Genomic DNA, 19,956 nt, shown 5'->3' on the forward strand with positions numbered 1-19,956 from the left:
TTTTACTGTTTGACTTTTTGTCAGGAAGTAAAGTTAAAAAAAAATACCACGAGATTAAATGTGTCTGTTGGAACCTTTTTTAGTCACATAGGCTCAGCACTGTAAAAAAACACTTGGGTTTACTAAGACTTTATTGGTAAATGGAACAATTAGGGACAAAAATCTCCACTGGACTGTTGGCTGAACTCAGTTGTCGGTGGGCTTAGGTGAGAAGATATAAAATCATATAAGCTGTTGCGTGACAATTGGAGGCTGATGTTGGCGCTGTTGAGAGAAGACGCTCCCTCACTCAGGGCCATCTCATGAAAGTTTTGGAAGATCAGCGGGACCACCTTGTATTAGCAACAGGGAAGGACTTTTTACAGCATTTGTGTGTTTGAAAGACGAATGATGAAACCTAAGGTTAGCCTCACCTGGACTACTATAAGCTTCTTCTCCAGTGGTTTGCCATCCGGGAACATCTCTCCAAAACATATTGTGATAGTATAGTTAGGTGAGCCTCCCTTGTTCTCCTTAAACTGATTTAGTTCTGAAACAGATGTAAATAAAAAAAGATGACTTTTCATTCAACAATTCTACAATATTAATTGGTTTTAGATAATTATGCCTACCATAATAAAACTTTTGAAAATTAAAGAGCTCCATTTTAGTGTTTTGGGGTAATTTTCTCGGGTGCGCTTGAGCCACGCTGGGTTTATCAATGCTAGCAAACACGCGGCAAGTGTCCTGCCTGATTCCATAAATGCCAGACTCATGGACTTCAAGAAGTAGACCTCTCTGGATGCTGTTGAGGATGCGGTTGGTGTACTCAATCTGGTGGAAAGACAGATGTGGGTAGAAAATCCATTCCCTATTATCGTCTCGAAACGTTCATCCCATTTGTTTTTAAGTTGGACAACAACGGACTGTATCGGACGAGTTATGCTCATATGAGTCAAGTTCTTTGCATATTATAGTGGAAAATTGAACCATTCAACATAAAATGGTAGATGGTTTCTTGCAAAAATGCTAATGGCTGTTGAATCAGACAATCAAATACGAGTCTTAAATCACATTGATTGTCACATTGTGTCTCTCGAATGTTACAAGGCACCTGTTTGTGGTCCCGCAGGCCTTCAGTGGTGGGAAAGCAGAGAGGGTAGGAGTTGTTCTCAAAAGCTTCTTGGAAGTAGTGGAGTTGGAGACGGGCTGTGTTCACTCTAGTCTTTAACATTTGTTTATTTTTGTAATGGATGGAGACCTCTAAGTCAATGTTCCTATGAGATAGGTATGGATTTACTGGGAAGAGAAAAGTAAACAACGTTTTAGTCATGACTGAAAGAACAAGTTCATTGAACAAGGATGCACGATAGTGCCCAGGCTCTCCTTGATAGATAGGGTGAGAATCTCCGTCAATAGGGAGGGGTTGAAAATAGAGCCCCCTCTATATATGGTTAGAATGCTTCATGGACGGACACCTCTCTGGTGAGGTGTTGGGGCATGAACCACTGGGAGGGGGCCTTGGGGTTGTCCCTGAGAGACTGTCTCTCAGATGGCCTGAGGAGGCCTTAGAATCCTGCTGGAAGAAGTCGGACAAAGTTGCTGGAGTGAAGACTTTTCTGCCATGCTACCCCCTCAACTAACCCCCATCTAAGAAGAAGGTAGGTGAACGGATGGGCAAGTATTATGCAATTTTTCATTGTCAGAATGGGAGGTGAGCAATGCAATTCAATTCAATGCATTTCCTGCACAGGGAACATATTTTTCCAAAATGTCTTCTTTCGGTATCTATTGTAAGGCAATGGTGTTTATCCACACAGAATGAAAAAGAAATGCTCACCTTGTAAAGGAGGAACAGCATTCTCAACAATTGCATCACCGAAATAGACGGTTGGATATTGGAAATATTCTGTTAAACACCCGCCTGAGAGAGAGAGTAAATGAAATTTCAATGACCAGAATTAAAAGCGGGAGAAATGTTATCTTTCTTTAAACAAATGGCACGTACCAGACAGATGACAACCAGGCTCTAAGGCTATAGAGTTATTCGCAAATTGTTGCTGTTCGGAGACAAAAACAGCAGCAAAGTGTTTATTTTCTTCTGTGCCTACAAATGAATGAAAAACAAAAACAAAGATTAAAATCAATACATTTGCTTTGACGAGAGATCTAGGTTCAATCAATAGCGACTTACTCTTAGTGTTGATAATCTCATAGATTTTATGAGGGTCTGTAGTCTTGGAGTTATCTTCAATCAATTTGAAGTACTGCTGGAGGTTGTTCAGGTTACAGCGAAAGTTGGTTTTCCATTTGGCCTTATTATCCGGGTAAACACTGATTTTACCACTGATAACTGCCCATTCCTGTGAACCATACAGGAACATCTCAGGAGGTGGAATACAGTGTCTCAGTTTGAACTGAACTTCCATTCAGTTTTGCTGAACTCTGTCTTTAGTTTCTATGATCTGTATGTCGGTGTAAATATACAGTCTAGATGAGGGGCCGGGACCCAAACGTGGGTCGCCAGCTAGTTGAAAATGTAATGTCACAAAATGTGTTTTTTAGAAGACTGCAGCATTGGCGAGGTGTCAGGAACTATTCACTTTGGCTAGCAAATGCATAGGTAGCAATATGCTCTTGGCGGTGTCAAACGTTTCAGAGGCTATTGTCAAGCACACGCGCAAAAATAGCTGATTGGTTTTAACCTCAATAAAAGTGGGGCATGACTTTGCAACAATACAATTCCCAGGGTGCCAACAGTTGAGAAGCAGTAGTATTGATTTATGCTGAAAGTTATTCATACTCTAGCCAAGTTTGCAGTCAAATCAATTTGAATTTATTTTATTTTGAATATTATTATTTTTTTCTTTAAAGGAAATGTTCCATGGCCAAAATTATTCAATATCTATCTAAAAAAAAAAAAAGGAAAATTGTCCAGTCCGGTGTTCTCAATGCCCAAACTGTTTACTAGATTATCCAAGAAATTAAGATTTTTTTAGATTGGTGCAAACTAATTAATTGTTTTGACTATTTAGAATAAATTCCATGAAAAAATACGAACAAAAATGCTTAATATTAAACATAATGTTTGTCTCATTCTAATGACATTTCCAACTCAAAACTTGTCAAATTGACATTAAAATTGCCCTTAACTCCAAATTTAGTCTTAACTGTACATCTAGTCTGGTTTCTTCCCAAATTTTGAAAACATGCATGGTAGGATTAATTCAGCATTTGAAATTGTCTTTAGGTGTGATCGTGAGTGTGACTAGTTGTTTGTCTATGTGTGCCCTGCGATTGACAGGCAAAAAATGTAAAAGCATTATTATTACAAAATTGAAAGCTCATTAAATATTGAACCAGATGTGGCAAACAACTGTGCCAGCAGTGTTACAGCTCACTGAAGGAACTCAGACCTACATGAAAGATTTTAGTGTCGACATCACTGCAGTCACTTTTGGAGTTGTGCTTCCAGGGAATTCGGATTCTGTTTGGAGCGACGTAGTACAGACCCTCATACTGGCCTGAATTCACTTGCTCTATGAGCCAGCTGGTAAACGGTGGTTTGTGAGGGCTGAAAAGAAACATGTTGGATTAAATCATCACCAGTTGTTTTTCTGACACTCAGGAAGATATATTCTATCAACAACTCGACCAGATAAACAGGAGCAGAATTAACCAATTGACATTGTCTTTAATTGCTACGATACAATCACATATTGTCCAAGAAGAAAATGAGATAAAGACAGAGGAAAATCTTACCATTCCATTTCTTGTTTTTGCTTCCTTAAGCAGGGCTGGATCTGGTTCTCTCTCGCCCTGTGTGAGATTTTATACATGCTCACACACAGCATGGCTTACCTCCTCCTAAGAAGGGGTGGGAGGTGGGGATTTCCTCTACTCTTCCCTGCTTGAGACAGTTTCAGTGTGTATTGCACACTGCACTACAATCTGCTTCAGGTACATAAATTAAGCAAACCGGTATACTTTCGGTCCATCCATCCACCCATCTATCTGTATCCCCACAAGGGTCGCGAGTGTGCCTATCCTAGCCATCATCGGGCAGTAGGCGGGGAACACCCTGAACTGTTTGCCTGTACTGGCGTGTACTTTCGGTATTGGGAGAAAATGAAAGCAGTCAATGAAGCGTGACGTCATCTCCTTTCTTGTATAATTACGTTGGTATTTCATCAGCTCTTTCAACCAACAGTAACCTTGAGGTCAAAATCCCTTGAGTGAATCATTATTGTCACTGAGCTCCCACTTATGATTTATTGCACTTTAGTGAACTCAAAAATTTGTTGAAGCCACTTTGCTCGCTTCATGTTAAAACATGACAGGTTGTCACAGATAATTCACAGTATCTACTTCAATCTAAGATAATAATAGATCTTAGATACACGCATGTAATTTCTGTGTCTGAAAGAGTTATCGCGACTCATTATGTGGCATGGACTCTTGTCCACCTGCCCTGGCTTTATTTGGTTTTAGTGAATAAGAAACTACTCATGGATTTTGAGTTCTCTTCTCTAAATGAGGTGTCATAATCCATACTGAAGGGCTTTTGACATCAGGACCCTGCAGATGTGCAACTGTGTATTAATAACCTGTGGAGGTGCAAACCGGTTTCATGACGTACTTAGTCTTTCACAGCTGAGTGGCGCGCAAAACTGGAAAATCGAGTTGGTTTCTATTAGTGGCTTGTCAATTTTCTTAGCTAGCAGTCCAATGGATTTTGGTCATAGTATGTTTTGCTTAAACTCCCCCCTACCCCAGCTTTGTTCTTTAGAAACATGCACAGTTGAGATCTCAGTAATACAGAAGTGATACATAGCTAATGTGGACACTTCCCCATTACAGCTATGTGGACTCTGTATCAGGCAGGATGAGAGAGAGGATATCTCGCGGGGGCCGCAAACCAGACTTTTTTTTTTTTTTTTTTTTTTTTTTTTTTTTTTTTTTAAACCCGCCCATCCCACCCCGAGAATTTCAGAAAACACTGCTAAACATTCAATATGTTCCATACGAGGCCTGGGGATATACTTAGTGGGGGAAATAAATCCCAGAAAAATTGGAAAATACCCCAAAATCAATTACCTGGCCTGGCACCCGGTGTGTGTGTGTGGGGGGCTGTGGCCCCCCATCTAGCGCCACCATTGGGGTGAGGAATGCATGAGAGCCTCATTACAGGATTGTAGATTGAGACGTGACAGCGTTTGAAATTTGTTGTGTGTTGATTTTCTCTAATGCCTTGACTGCATTTCTTTGAGTTTCACTTCTCATGGCTGTTCGTTTCATGTGACCACACTTCTCGCCCACGAAGAACCTGACAAGATGCTTGACTGAATTGACTTATGAAAAACTATTTTTCAAGATTAGCAAAAATGGTTTGCAATGGTTTCTGCTCTTTTTGGTAGGTTAGCTAGCCTGTGATGCTCATGTTCACCAGCATTCTTCTGGGATTTAGAAGACTTCAATATTTATTTCCAGCCATGAACTTCCTAAATGCATACATTATTCTGGAATGATTATATTGATAATTTCCTCCTTTGCTGTCATAACTGTTGCCTCATCCAAACTTGATGATGACATTTTATTTTGTACCGTTGTAACCAGTAATATGATGAAATGATTTAAAAAGGGAATTTTTTCAATTGTGTTGTTGTCCCTCCTCCTTCTCGTCACGCTCCTTTTCACAATGGCTTGCACACTGTACACCCAAGCTCTCACACACCTTTCTCTCATTCTCCCTCCCCCCTGTGAACAAAATACAGCATGTCACGACACTTTGAGTAATGCTGTTGCTAACTTGTTCCTTATAGGATATGTTTGTCAAGTTGGGATGTTAGGATATGCTGCTGTGAAAAGAAAATTTTCCCACTGTAGAATAAATAAAGTTATATCAATCAATCAATCAATCAATCAATCAATCAATCAATCAATCAATCAATCAATCAATCAATCAATCAATCAATCAATCAATCAATCAATCAATCAATCAATCAATATGAAAGGCCACTCTACTATGGCAAGATTGCCATATTCAAACAGGAAATGTAATGAAAACTTTGCACAAGATGTCACTGTGAGTGTGAAGTGTGTGCGTGTTGACACTTTCAGGCATGAAAGCATTGTGGTATGTCTGACCTTTGGCACTTCTCATGGGACAGCAACAGTAATGCTGAATAGCAAAATAACTTTCATAAAAACAGAAGTCTACCTGGGCAAAAAATAATCATAATGAAATTAAATGAGAATAATAGTTAATTGGGGGCACATAGACATGTTTTGATGTTGTATACGTAAATCTCAGCATAATAATCTCATGTGTGAACTCGTAATCTTTAACGCAAAAGCATTATTGGCTTTTTATCGCCCTGCTCCATTGTCAGATTCTAACAGGTTGGCACGCAGGTGAATTGTACCTTCTGCCATCTAGTGGAATAATATGTCATTGCCATGTCATCTGCCTCGGTTTACGTTAACGTCATTGATGAATGAAACATAATTTGCAATCATTTTACACGCTCCTCATGCACACACACACACACACACACGCACGCACGCACGCACGCACGCACGCACGCACGCACGCACAAAACGTCAAGCCTCCAACCGCAGGAGTGGGAGGAAAACAAATCTTGGCGTCTTTCCTGAACCAGAGGGTGAATTTGTTGCAATTACTGATTCATACCACAAGATGGCAAAATGATCTTGTTTTCCACCCCTTCGCATGGATCGCAACTGAGTTTGTTCCACAAAGACCGACAATGCATAGATGTTCGTCAACTGAACTCAAAGAAAGCAGTGCTTTTCTCCTTGAGTTTTTCAAAACATTTTGAACATTTACACTGGCATGTTTAATTCTCTTAGCACGATGAATGAGTGATCGATCACTCTGAGGTGGTGCTGAAATGCCTCCTGGCACCTGCAGTTCGATTTGGGATTATGAACTCCCTCTGCTTGCATTTGAATAAAACAACAATGTCTTAAAATTCCTACAGGGGTGAACTTGCATGTCATAAACGCAATATTTACTTTGTAGTGAATCGCGCACTCGCGCCACTTGTCTAATTGCCAATTACTGTGCTCAGCGACACGCTTATCATCCATTTGGCCGCGTAAAGCTGTAACCTGGATACAGCACCGAGCGTCTTGGTATTTGTGATCGTAAAGAGCCAGAGGAGAACGGTGGTGGGGGCGAGGACTTATAATTTGAAGACTTGCCAGGGGTACATTGTCAAATTCAAAAGGCATTTCAAAGAGTCCAACCATTCACTTTTTTCACTCTCTCCTTTTTCCAGTCTTTTTTTTGTGCCCCCCCCCCCCCGCCCCGCCCGCCCCTCAAGCTTCCTGCTTTCTTCTCGCACGGTTGCAGGCCGTTTGAATGGACCAATGGGCCTTCAAGTTGGAGACATTGGAATGCAAATGAGGCCAGCGCGTGCTCGGGGCCCAGTGAAAGCTCAGATTGTTTATTGAGCTCCCGGAGCCACGCGCCTGGCCCGAGGGAGCCGGCCCGCGGAAGAATCACACAGCGGGGGCGGGGCCTCGCCACGGAGCGTGCGAGGAGGGGGTGGGGTGTGCGTCAGGGCGCGTGTTGAAAAAGAAGAGTGCTGCCAAAGTTTGGGTCACATCGGCTCGTGCAGAAGAGCAGTCAAGAGAGACTTGGACGACAGTCGGCCGCCGCACGGTCCCCCCACGCGAAGGACACGAGAGCCAAGCGTCAACGCATCCATCACGGGAGCTGTCACAGACATGGCAACCATCACCACCACGCAGACCGCTTTCTCCTTCGCGCTCACTGAGAGACGCTCCGGCTTGAGCGTGCACGCCGGGGCTCAGGATTGCTCGCTCCCGACCGCGCACGAGCAGAACCGTAGCAAGGTGCTGAAAAGACAGCGCTCCAACTCGCCGGAGCTTCTGCGCTGCAAACGGCGCCTGAGCTTCAACGGCCTGGGCTACTCCATCCCGCAGCAGCAACCCGTGGCCGTGGCTCGGCGAAACGAACGGGAGCGGAACCGGGTTAAGCAGGTCAACATGGGCTTCCAAACGCTGCGCCAGCACGTACCCAACGGAGCCGCCAACAAGAAGATGAGCAAGGTGGAGACTCTGCGCTCCGCGGTGGAGTACATCCGAGCTTTACAGCAGCTTTTAGACGAGCACGACGCGGTGTCGGCGGCGTTCCAGTGCGGTCTGCCCTCGCCGACGCTTTCCAACACCTACTCGGCCGACCCGGAGTCACCCCACTCCACGTACTCGTCCGACGAGCCTCTGAGCTCCGAAGAGCAGGAGTTGTTGGACTTCACCACCTGGTTCGACCGCTACTGACGCAGCACCACACGGCGGCGCCCGTGCGTAAAAGCGAACCGGTGCCGGGTTCCAAGAGTGTTGTGACGTCCCGCCCTCACCTGACTCTGCGAGCAAAGCAGCCAAGCAATAATAACAACAGAAGTTGAAGGAGTAAAGGAGTTGGACTGTGTCATGTTGACGCGCTGAAGTAAACACTGTTGAAGAAGTGCAATTATTAGGAGACGCTCACACACGCGCGCGCAGCCACGGCCACAACTGTCCTCAAATGACTGAAGACGGACAGACTTTCTTGTCATTCATTGTAACACGAAGACCTATTTTTGTACACTGAAAATTGTCACTGACTGATGGACTAAGTTTTATCAGCAATATCAAGGCTACTACCTGGGACGAATTGTAGTTTATTTCCCCTTTTTTTTTATATAAATATATGTATATGTAATAGGAGGTGATAAGGAGATCTCTTTTGATGTATGCACTTGTTCTCCACTTCCTGCAGCCTCCAATTGTACATATTTGATTTTAACAGATATATTTGTGTAAAACGAGTTTTATAAATAAAATAATCTATTTATATTACATGTTTGCGTGGATGTGTTGGTGTCCTTCCATCTTTATGACTTTATGTTCACGCGTTTATGGCGGTAATTGAGCAAACTATGGAGCATTTGCATTCAAGTTCACTCCCCGGCCCCCCTCTCCAATGACCTCACCCCGACTTGATTGGGCGCATGGGGCTAAAATTGCGCAGCTGGGTGTGTACGCATTAGAGACGCGCACCTTCCACGACTCTTTGTCTGCATTCAGGCAAGGGAGATTAATATTACTTTTCTTGCATTGCATTGTTTCAGGCGTGCTCTATTTCGCCTGCAGGGAGAGTGTTTGGGGGGGGGAGGAGGACGAGGCAATTCACCCTTCTCAAAGCCCATTTGAAATACGGCCCCGGGAAAGTCAGCAAGACAATACGTCAGGTCAAAATTCGTATTGGCCTGACTAAAATCAATCTAAATAAAAACCTGGCCTTGTAGACTAGTTGTATCCCTGCTGTGTTTTTCAAGCAGGGCTCAATCACTAGCACACCTCTCTCAAAATAGGGAGCACAACACCCCACTGTGGGCGCCATTGTGCTTCCTTTGCGCCTCATTATTTAAATTTGGGGCCTTTATTGTAAATGATTAAACTCAATTATTGCCTTTATGATTATAGCCATCAAAGTCTGATGGAAAAAAACAGCCCATCAGTCAAAATGTATTTTTTCCTCCTGATGTCATGTGTAGGATTTCATAATAGTTCCCAATTACTTTTTGTGTACATATCTTATATTTGTTTGAAATAATGTATATTTTATACATAAAATAAATATTTACTAAACTTATATAAATATAACGTGAATTAAAATAGTCATTCTGATATAATAGTATTAATAATAATAATAATAATGATAATAATATATTGTTTAAGTCTTAATGTACACAATTGAAAGCACAATAATGATCATATTTATAATAGCGTAAACCCTCTGACAGCAAATACAATCCAGTTTCATTTCAAAACAAATACCCTATAACAAGCAATGTAAATTATTCTGTCCCCGTACTCAGCTCTCATGTCAGTATAAAAATAAGTTAACAACTGTACTGTTGCATCCCTAAACAACTAACAATAAACTTTGATAGCATGTGTGCAATTGTGGCACAGTAACAAGTGTGATGTTAACTCACTTTCTCCATGTGCCTCTTTCTGACATGGCAAGTTCTCTTTCAGGTTCTATGTTTATCATTCCAAATTCCTCTCACTTTCTCACTGTTACAATTAACAGTGTTGGCATGACCCAAAATCCAAAATAAAACCATTTTCAAGTCAGAACATTTTTATTTTTGTGACTACATTTATTCTCTGATGGGCTCTGTGAGATATTATGGTTCTTACGTCTCATTGGGAGTCGAAGGGCGTGAGTTCTATTCAGCTCGAGTTTAAGTTACAGGTCCTTGAATGCTCTGTAAGAAGGCTACACACACGCACACACACGCATGCACGCACACACGCACACACACACGCACACACACCACTTGCAGGTGTTAGCCACGTGCCTGCACTTGGGTGGGGGCTGACAAAAGCTTTGGTGCATCTACTGGTCAGTGGCACAGTCAGGATCAAACAAGTGATAAATGACTTAAAGGACATAATGTGTCGTATAAAACCCTCCTACGTCTCCAGGACTGCAAAAGACAAATCAAATTGGGGCGTGCAACACCCCGCTGCCCCATTATGACACGCTTGATGATGTCTGTGATGTCCTTTAGTGTCAACCAGAGGCCAACTCCCTCAATGAATGAAAACGTTTGTCCACTGACGGATTGATTGATACACAATTTTCCCCTCAGCTATAGCGTAACAAGATAAATTTATTCATGCTACTTTGTCTTGTAGGGTCATTTTCATGTTGCAAATATAAGGGCCATGTTCACTTCAATCCATCATGAAATAATCCATCATGTGCAGCCCATTTGGGCGTGCAGCCCAATGTGACAGGAGTCAAGAGTAGCGCGCGTGTGTGCTCGTGCCAAAATGTCTTGTTGAATAAGTGGCAAGCAAGTGTAAACCTAAAATATGTTTACCAGTGTGTGTGTAAAACACATTTAAGATGAGTGAGAATTCACAAAGTAGTTTTTTTTGTACTCAGTTGTATTCATACAGTACAGAAGAAAAGTCATGAACATACACACATACATACATAGACAAGATTTAGCCACAGCAAGAAAGGACAATTAAATTGGAATTTATATTTGGTGAATTTAGTTGATTGAACATGATTTGGGAAGGCACACCCTTAAAATAACTGGACCGACCCAAGAATTTGGGTGAAATTTATCGGGCTTCCTAAATTGGTCCATTTTTTTTTTTTTAACAGAAATGAGGTTGTTGTTGCTCCAGCAGTTACTGGAGATCCCTTAGTTGACAGTGTATGTAAAAGGAACCGTGGAGATGACTGAGACAGGATCAACAGATCTGAGAAGAGGGACGGAAACATTTCTGTTGCTTTAAAAATCCCAATAAACATCTCCCCCCCTTCCATCATCCGTAGATGAAAGAACTTTGGAAACCCCCAGGACTCTTTCTGGAACAGACCGCACGTTTAAACTGAGTGATGGAAGCTCCGTCAGAGCTCCGGTGTTTCACTGTAGGAGGAAGAGAATCTTCCAAAAGAACAACCATCTTTCCAACAATCTACCAATCACACCTGTATCAAAGAAGCCACTATGTGTATGCAGAAAATGGCCAATATCATCGCTACAGTAATGCATGGCGGTGGAAGCAACATGCTGTGGGGATGATTTTCAGTGGCAGGAAATGATCGAGGGACAGATGAAAGCAGTAAGGTAAAGAGACATCCTGGATGCAAGCCTCCTCCCGCGCTCTTGACCTCAGACAGGGGTGATGGTTCATCTGTCAGCAGGACAATGACCCAAAGCACAGAGCCATTATCTTCAGGCCAACTCAGTGAGTGTGCTTAAGAGGTCCTAGCGTCACCATTTGAACATCTATGGAGAAGTCTGAAAATGGCTGTGCACCGCCGTTTCCCATCCAACCTGATGGAGCTTGTGAAACACATCTGAGTAGTTTCAAAATGAACTATAGTGTGTTTTGTTTTGGTTTTTGTTTGTTTCGAGACATAGCTACAGTTTACGCGGAGTGTATCGAGTCAATGAATAAATGACAGAAGATTTAATTAGACCTCTCAAACGTGAATTTGTTCTTCCTCTCGATGGGGCAGAAAATACACACTCAAGCAAAAGTCTTATATAGATGTCTTCTGTTGACAACCACAAAGTCACTTGTGCTTAGGGAAGGAAAAAAAAAGTCAGTCCTCAGTCTACGGAATGAAAGGAGCGTAGACGTGAATCCCTGACACCCCTGCGTGTAAGGACCTAAGCTCAGGGTGGGGTGGTGGGGGGGACGGGGGTCTGTGTAGTAGTGTGTTGTGTGGAGGTGGCGGGGGCTGCAATTTGCATGGGCTATTGTGCTGCCCAAGTTTGGGTGTTTTTTTTCTGTCCCGGGCCCTTTTGGCCATTTACTTCCACTCTGGCTGGCTGTGGTGGGCTGTGAATAGTCTCTGCTTGGAGGAGACACAAAGGCGCTTTTGTGCTCTGGCCGCACCATATTCATCATGTAATGCCTGTAAGACAAATCTGATTGGACGTCTGTGTCACTTTGATGTGGGTCCAGAATGCAAGTTGCCCTGAGATTGCTAACTTCACCCTCTATTGCCTATTCTGCAGCATTGATACGGGGGTGGAAGCAAGGCAGAGTGAGAAGAGGTGGCTTGGGGGAGAAGGAAAGCGCAGGCAGGGGGTACCACTCATTATTTGCAGGGGGAAATTCATAATAAATTTGCCCAGTCTACAAAACCGGGTCGAGATGATTGACACTACTTTACACCAGGCTCAACAAAAGCGCTGATTTGAGCAGAATACCAAATGAATGGGGCGAGCGTGGACCTAATTCAAACAATTTTAATCCTTGCTGTCCACTCTCATTTCTCTTTTCCCCGTTTACTCACAGCTCCAAATTTCTTTCTCTTTTGTCTCATTTTACAGGTTAAGTCTACTCTCGTGGATTTGCTAATTATTGATGGACTCCTGTCATTTGATGCTTTTCATTTGGGCCGTATGGGGAAGTGTTATATTCCCTGGACTTGTCACCAGTAGAACACAGGGCACATGCCATGGCCAGGGGGGTGATGCAAAAAAATCATCCTCTTCCTTAAATCATGGTCCAACTCAGTTTTAAATTTTCTGAAAACACAAAAACACAGAAACAAATACTTATTATATCATATTTATTCGTGATTTTATTTCAGGGTTAGAATCAAATGAATTATTTCATTAAAGATGAAGCCGATATTTGCAGAGGTGGTCAGCATCCTGAGAAGATGTTTAATGCAAAAGACACATTTTTAATCAAAATATGATTTGATTATATGGGACGGTGGGAAACGTAATTTCGATCTCTTTGTGTGTCTTAACATGTGAAGAAATTGACAATAAAGCAGACTTTGACTTTGACTTTTGACTTTGACTTGAAGAAGATGATGAAATACTTTGTATAATAAAGATCGTAATAATAATAATCTCTTGATTTATAGTCTTCTTTCCTAACTCAGTAACGAACGCTTCAAACGGTCTGAATATGTCTCATGTGTAGACATGTCCTTTCTAGGTACAGTTTAAAAGGCTTGTCTCCTTTCTTTTGCCACCATCAGGTGTTTTCTTTCACTCAGCAAAACGTTGTAACGTCTTAAAGATGGGCCGCTGTGTAAATTTGCTGTCTGTCTAAAGGTCTCAGTTTTACACAAACATGCACCAAACACACACACCTACGCACACCTACGCACACACACACACGCACGCACACGCGCATGCACCCGCACATGTACTCACAAAGTTCTACGTCTGAGTTCTTAGCAGGTTGGTGCATGCTCCTGCAGAACCTGATCAGTGACACACTGCAACACACGCACTATCCTCAATAAGGCACATGTGTCTATTGTTCATCTAAGACAGAGGTATTTTTTGTCTCATGTGCATTGTTGCATTATATAAGCTTACTGTTGCACACCCAGACATTCAACCTTTGAGTTTGTCAAATTAAATCCCGGTTTGGACAGAAATGTTGCCTCTGAATTCACAGTAGAAGCTCTAAACTTGAGTACTGTAAAATAAAAAACATCCAGCCATCCGTCCATCCGTCCATCCATCCTCTGAACCGCTTTTCCACATTAGGGTCACGGGCAGTATTCTTTTCCATGAACAAAGACAACTACTATTACTAATGAGGATAGATACTATAAATGGTTGGAATGACAAAACTATTGCTGATTTTAGCTTACACGGTTGACTTTGATCCTGTGCTTCACACTGCAAACCCTAACCCACAGAGATGAACGATCAGGTGTGGAACACAGTCTCCAAGTGCCCACCTCACATCATCATGCCCAAGTGTAGCTCTTCTTGCAGTTCAATATAAATGCTTTGATTAGCTCGGAATCAAGCTGACAAATGAATGAAGATTTCATTTGTCTTACATGCACAATGAGGTGTAATCAAGCATCCTTGACGAGCTAAGTGAAGAGTCATTGAAGTTTCTTTTGTGGAAGTGTTTTACCCCCTTGACAGTGACATACTGTATGAAAATGGGCATGTACTAGCTGCAGGACCATTAATAGATTTAAATTTAGTCTTTTATTTTCAGTTTTTGTCATAAGAAGGTAAGAGGAGTCAGAATTGAGGTTGCAGATGAATAAATAGGATTTCTCTTCAGGCTAGCTTCAATAGTATTTCTATTACTGTGCGTTCTTTTTTTAAGTTTCCAGGGTTGCGGAAACTTAGCTTTCTGGTCTTGTGCCACCATGCTGCCTCTCAGGTCAGGATTCTCTATTATATAAAATACATACTATAACAAAAAAAAAACCCTGAACATCACTTTTACCATTTCGATTCCACCTCCAGCCATCCCTGTGTGGAGTTTGCATGTTCTCCCCATGCCTGGATGGATTTTCTCCTCCCACATCCCAAAAAACATGCATGGTAGGCTGATTGAGCACTCCAAATTGGTGTGAGAGCGAGTGCGGATGGTTGTTCGTTTCTGTGTGCCCTGCGATTGGCTGGCAATCGGTTTAGGGTGTCCCCCGCCTACTGCCCAATGACTGCTGGGATAGGCTCCAGCACGTCGGTGACCCCTGTGGGGACAAGTGGTGCAGAGAATGTTACTGGATTTTAGGGAAATATGATGTATGCTTCATTTCACCATATTATTCTTATTCTTATACACCTCCCTCTGCTCATTACAGTTGGTGTCTTTTTGACATGTTCACTAAGTTTGTCTCAATGACAAGTTCGATATCAGCCAAGGTCAGATATCAGCCAAGAGAGGGCAGCAGAGGGAAGTAGCTGGGAGGAGGAGGGGGGTGTATCGTCGTCGGAATTTTTCGGAATTATGGGTATTGCTTTGCAGTTTAATGCATAGGTCTACTAGTTTTTCCATTTCTAAAAGTTCATGGAAATTAGTGACATTATCGGTTTTGGCGCTCCCTGGATTCCGTGGCAAACACGTTTTTTCTCGTTATGTATGGGGGTCACATAAGAAAACTAATTGTGTACACAAGTTTATTGTTACACTGTACAAAAATGTGAAAAAGACAAACAATATCTCACATGAATGATATGTCTAGAAAATGTAATCAGTGGTCAAAAGTGCTTGAGCATGCAAAGACGCATCCAGACGAGCATGCATTTGCATGCGCACACCACAAGTCCCCTCTATTTTCAACAGAGATGCCCTGGCTTATAAAGTCCTGCCCCCTCCCTAAAACAAGGTAAAGGGGGATTAGTGAGCACCCTTTAGGGCCTCCTTTCAGTCCCTCGTTTCATTTCATTAGCTTGTGACCTCTCCAGTTAATTATTTTGATCTGGCCACAGGCCTGGCCTGCGTTTAATGATGCTGACTTACTCACCGCCCCCATCAGTGCACAATACTTAACACACCCATTGAGGCCAAGGAATAGGAGGAGTAAAATGGGATGAGGAGAGAAAGGAGAAAGATTGAGAGTGGCATTTACCAGTCACCAGGAGCGGCTGTATGGAAAGGAGCAGTGATGGCAGGGTGGCGTAAAGCCTTCAGACTTTTTGTCAGTATATGCTATTGTCCCCCATTGATGGAGTGGCTCTCGTTTTTAAAAGGGTGAAATTGTTGCAAAGCTTAAAGCTCATTCTGGTCAAAGGGAGGAAAGAATATAGAAAAACGATAAACCAGTCCACATTCTTACAATCTTGGGATGGACAGAGTACAAAATATCAACTCAGGATTGATTCGCTATAGGGACCATTCGAAATAAACAAAACATTGCCCATACTTTTAAATTCCATATACTGTTAAGTTCCATGCTTCTGTCTCCCGTGTTCCATATATGTATGCTCCATGACAATATTCATTCATTACTGGTATGAGCAAAAGAATAATGATTATTCATGGCCACAGAGCACAACATGCTATTGAAGACAAATGTCAATTCTAATCAGTTTGAATGGTTCAGCACCTTTTCTGTGAGCTAAACACAACGCTATTTTTCTTTTTTCTCAATATTTTCAAACATGGTATTTGCCTGTCAGTGCCGCAGGTCAGTTTACTCTGTCTGGATGTGCATGTAAAAAGCCTCATCTCTTTGTTATAGCCCTGGGGCCCACAGCCAAGCTCCTCCTCTAAAACTTGAGCCACACACGGACACACACGTCTCTCAAACAACTCTCTCCATCTACCCTGTGTTGCCCTCAAATTGCACACGACAAAAAAGGAGGATAGAAGCGCAGAGACAAGCATCACTTTAAAAAGCAGGTGTCCAGAACTTTTCAGTGCTTGTCGATTTCAAATGGCAACCCTTTGACCTGTGCGCTTTTCTGGCTGGTGGCTGAGGTAGCCAGTCAGAGGCCTAATCAGTCTCGTCTAACAATGCGGGGAGGTTGAGGGCTGTCAGTCCCTCTTTCAGACTGGGCCTTCAATGAAGCCATGGCAGGGGAACCTCTGATTGATTAGTGCCTTTTTATTGAAGTGCATTGCAGTGTGTGTGTGTGTGTGTGTGTGTGTGTGTGTGTGTGTGTGTGTGTGTGTGTGTGTGCGCATATAGGGCCCCCGACTAGGAAGCTTTATTCAAATCCAGTCAGAGAGAGCACTATAATTATGACTTTTTCTTTCTACTGGCTGGTTCAAGCTGACAGAGAGGGTTCTTATTGCTCACTCCACCCTCTCAGCCTTCTGAGAGGCTAAAGAGAGATTACTGCTGGCCCTAAGAGTTCAGACCAATTGGGCTCATCAGCGTGGCTTTCTAGAACCCAGTGAAGGGTTAACTGTGTCCAGAGCAAAGGAAAGGGTGCAGGACAGAGATGAAGACAAGTCACCATGTAATCCCATTTCAGATGTATTCAGCGACACCAAGGGCACAAGCAGCCAATCTACTGTATTTCAAATGTAACACAGTAGACAAAAGTGTGCTAGAGTGATTCAGTGATGGGCTCCCACAAGCCAGAAAACACACTTATTTGTATACTACTGGTGATCTTGTGTGGTCTCATTGGTAAAACTCTCACTTTTTTTTTATGACCATGATGATCTCTATCAGTGTGTGTTTACGTTCCCAAAGGTGTCTGGCCTTCTATTGTTCTGTGACACCTTCAGTTTGCTCACAGTGTGTTTTCACCTGCTCTCTAGGTGGTATCTCTAATAATTTGTGTACTTTCACCTCACTTTCTTTGTACATTCTTGTAGGGTCTGTGTTATTCCATAAACTCCTGATAGTAAGCAAACTCATACCGGTGTGGTCTGTAAAGCAATGGGAAAAAATGAGCTTCAATGGATAAACCTTCTGGAAAGAAATCTACTCAAACATAGTAAATCTGTCATTTGAGGGAAAGTGGTTTGTTTTAGGTTGGACTATGATTAATGATTATAGGATTTAATTCTCAAAATGGAGCATTAGGTGGAGTTATACTCAGTGCCCGGATGTCCCATTTACTTTGCCATTGATGTCATTCAATGCAGATGTATTTGTGAAGGAATTATTTAGGGAGAAATAACAATATGATATCGTTTTGAGCAGATCACATACAGCACGCTGAGCATAAAATTCATTGAAAACATCTATCTGCCCGTTCATTTTCTATGCAGCTTATTCAGTTCAGGGTTGCAGGAGACACAGGGGATTCTCCTGGTAGACAGATTAATGGCAGATTATGATCTGGAATGGTCTTCAGTCAATGACAGGGCATTTTATAAATACAAACATTTCATAGTCAAGTTCGCACAATCACTGAATGGGAACTAAACCCACATTGCTTGAAGAGAAATGAGAGAAGTGACCCACTACACTGCCATTGACTCATTGAAACCAGATTTTAGTTTTGCTTCATGTTATGTCCGGATTTCCTGTGGTTTGTGTCCAGTCTTGTTCGTGATGATGAAGACTGAGAGGTTCCCAGTTTCTTCAAAAAGTTCAAAGCAATTAAAACTGTAAGAACATCCTGCACTCCTGCCTTGCTTCTTCTACTTCCATGTCCTAACTCCTCTATGCAAATCCATAAAATAACACAACAAGTTTAGCAGTTACAGAAAATAGATTTCTTAGAGCGGATGATGGCGACATTAGTAACCACTGTTGCATGCGTGCATATACTGCACATGTTTAGGCTTTAGTCCATCAACATTAGGTCATTTCTAACATCTACCTCTGGGTGTCGTGGGACTTGAGTTCTCCTGACAGTGTGTGTGACAGTGTGTCTGTTCCACTCCACAGACAGGCAAGTGAATGACCTTCTAAATATGTCCCAAGACTTGAACCAAATTATGCTCACCCGTGTGTTACTTGAACAACCCTACAGAGGTTTATATTGAATACAGCGCATTGATTCATGTTTGCACAATACTAAGTGAATCATTTTTTTAACCTTGAACTCAACAACTATACCATGTATTAAAAAAACTAAAACTAGCACAAACATAACTAAAATCAAGCATAACCAATTAGGACGAAGTGAATTAAAAAAATAAAATAATAATAAATCAAAATGAATTGAAAACTATCATAAAAAATCCCAAACTATTATAAATCCCTTGTACATTATTTGTAAAGCTTTCCAGTAAACACATTTGCTTTCATCTTGACTCACCTTGTTCTTGTGTGAATGGCAGCAATAAAGTCAATATTTAGATACTCTTGAGGTTTCCCCCCAATATGTTTTTGCTGCTAGTACTCAAACCTCAGGCTAAAGCGTCATTATGTGGGAGCTGCTGTCATGCGACTCCTGGGATTAACAGGACCAAAGGAGTGTAATCCAGACACTTTGAAGTGTGCCACTATCGCCCATCACGCAGCACACCAAAGAGAACTATCATTGTTGTTGATCCAAGGGAGCCGCTCAGCTGCATTCAGCTTTTAGCTGCACTTCATTCTCCTTTCTGCTTATTAGTCATCGCAAGGAATGTCAGAACTTCATTTTGCATGCTAAAAAAGAAAGAAAACTCGATGAATCATCACATGCATTCATTTTTAAGAACCACATAGTAATAATAAAGCAGCTTTCTGTTCAAATGTTGTCAATGGTGTTCGGTTTCGGCCATTTTAATGGCGTGTGGCTGCAAGTCGGCACAGTTCCCCGTTAATGACAGTGTGTTAACAGCCTTCTCTTAGCGACCCGCCCATGTTCATGGCCCCCATATGTATGCACCATCCAGTGTTAAATGCCCACACAAACTCACACACACACACACACACACACACACACACACACACACACACACACACACACACACACACACACACACACACACACACACACACACACACACACACCACAACCTGCTTAAGCATTAACTATGGTCACCAGTGACCAAATGCTCACATTTCCTCTCTATCTGATTCCGTCCGCCATACGCTCACACCTGTGTTTAGCATGTCTTCGTTCGAGGAGGAGAATTCCAACATGAGACTATTTATCAGCGAGTGGTGGAGGTGTGAGGCCAAGCGATTAGGTATTGGTGATAAAGATTTTAAGTCAACATTCAGGCAGGTGTTAAGCGTTTTTTTTCTTTCTTCCTTTTTTTTTTCCTGAACTCAAGTCT

At 42.3% G+C, this 19,956-nt stretch overlaps 2 protein-coding genes across 2 annotated transcripts; one reads left to right on the forward strand and one right to left on the reverse strand.

The window, feature by feature from the left end:
* Positions 1 to 118: 118 nt before the first annotated feature.
* On the reverse strand, positions 119 to 4,026 carry irf7 (interferon regulatory factor 7). The gene is made up of 9 exons (XM_085913993.1): positions 3,742 to 4,026; positions 3,400 to 3,553; positions 2,174 to 2,342; positions 1,988 to 2,086; positions 1,820 to 1,903; positions 1,094 to 1,278; positions 612 to 813; positions 414 to 529; positions 119 to 332 (listed from the first exon to the last, which is right to left on the reverse strand). Exons 1-9 carry the CDS (start codon positions 3,831 to 3,833, stop codon positions 150 to 152), a joined length of 1,284 nt encoding a protein of 427 aa, XP_085770119.1. The 5' UTR covers positions 3,834 to 4,026; the 3' UTR covers positions 119 to 149.
* A 3,636-nt stretch (positions 4,027 to 7,662) lies between these two features.
* On the forward strand, positions 7,663 to 8,693 carry ascl1b (achaete-scute family bHLH transcription factor 1b). Its single transcript, XM_085914897.1, has one exon. The coding sequence runs from the start codon at positions 7,735 to 7,737 to the stop codon at positions 8,305 to 8,307; it is 573 nt and encodes a 190-aa protein (XP_085771023.1). The 5' UTR covers positions 7,663 to 7,734; the 3' UTR covers positions 8,308 to 8,693.
* Positions 8,694 to 19,956: the final 11,263 nt, after the last annotated feature.

This window comes from Syngnathus leptorhynchus, chromosome 6 (genome assembly GCF_054491065.1).
Source record: "Syngnathus leptorhynchus isolate UIUO chromosome 6, UIUO_Slep, whole genome shotgun sequence".
Lineage (NCBI taxonomy): Eukaryota > Metazoa > Chordata > Actinopteri > Syngnathiformes > Syngnathidae > Syngnathus > Syngnathus leptorhynchus.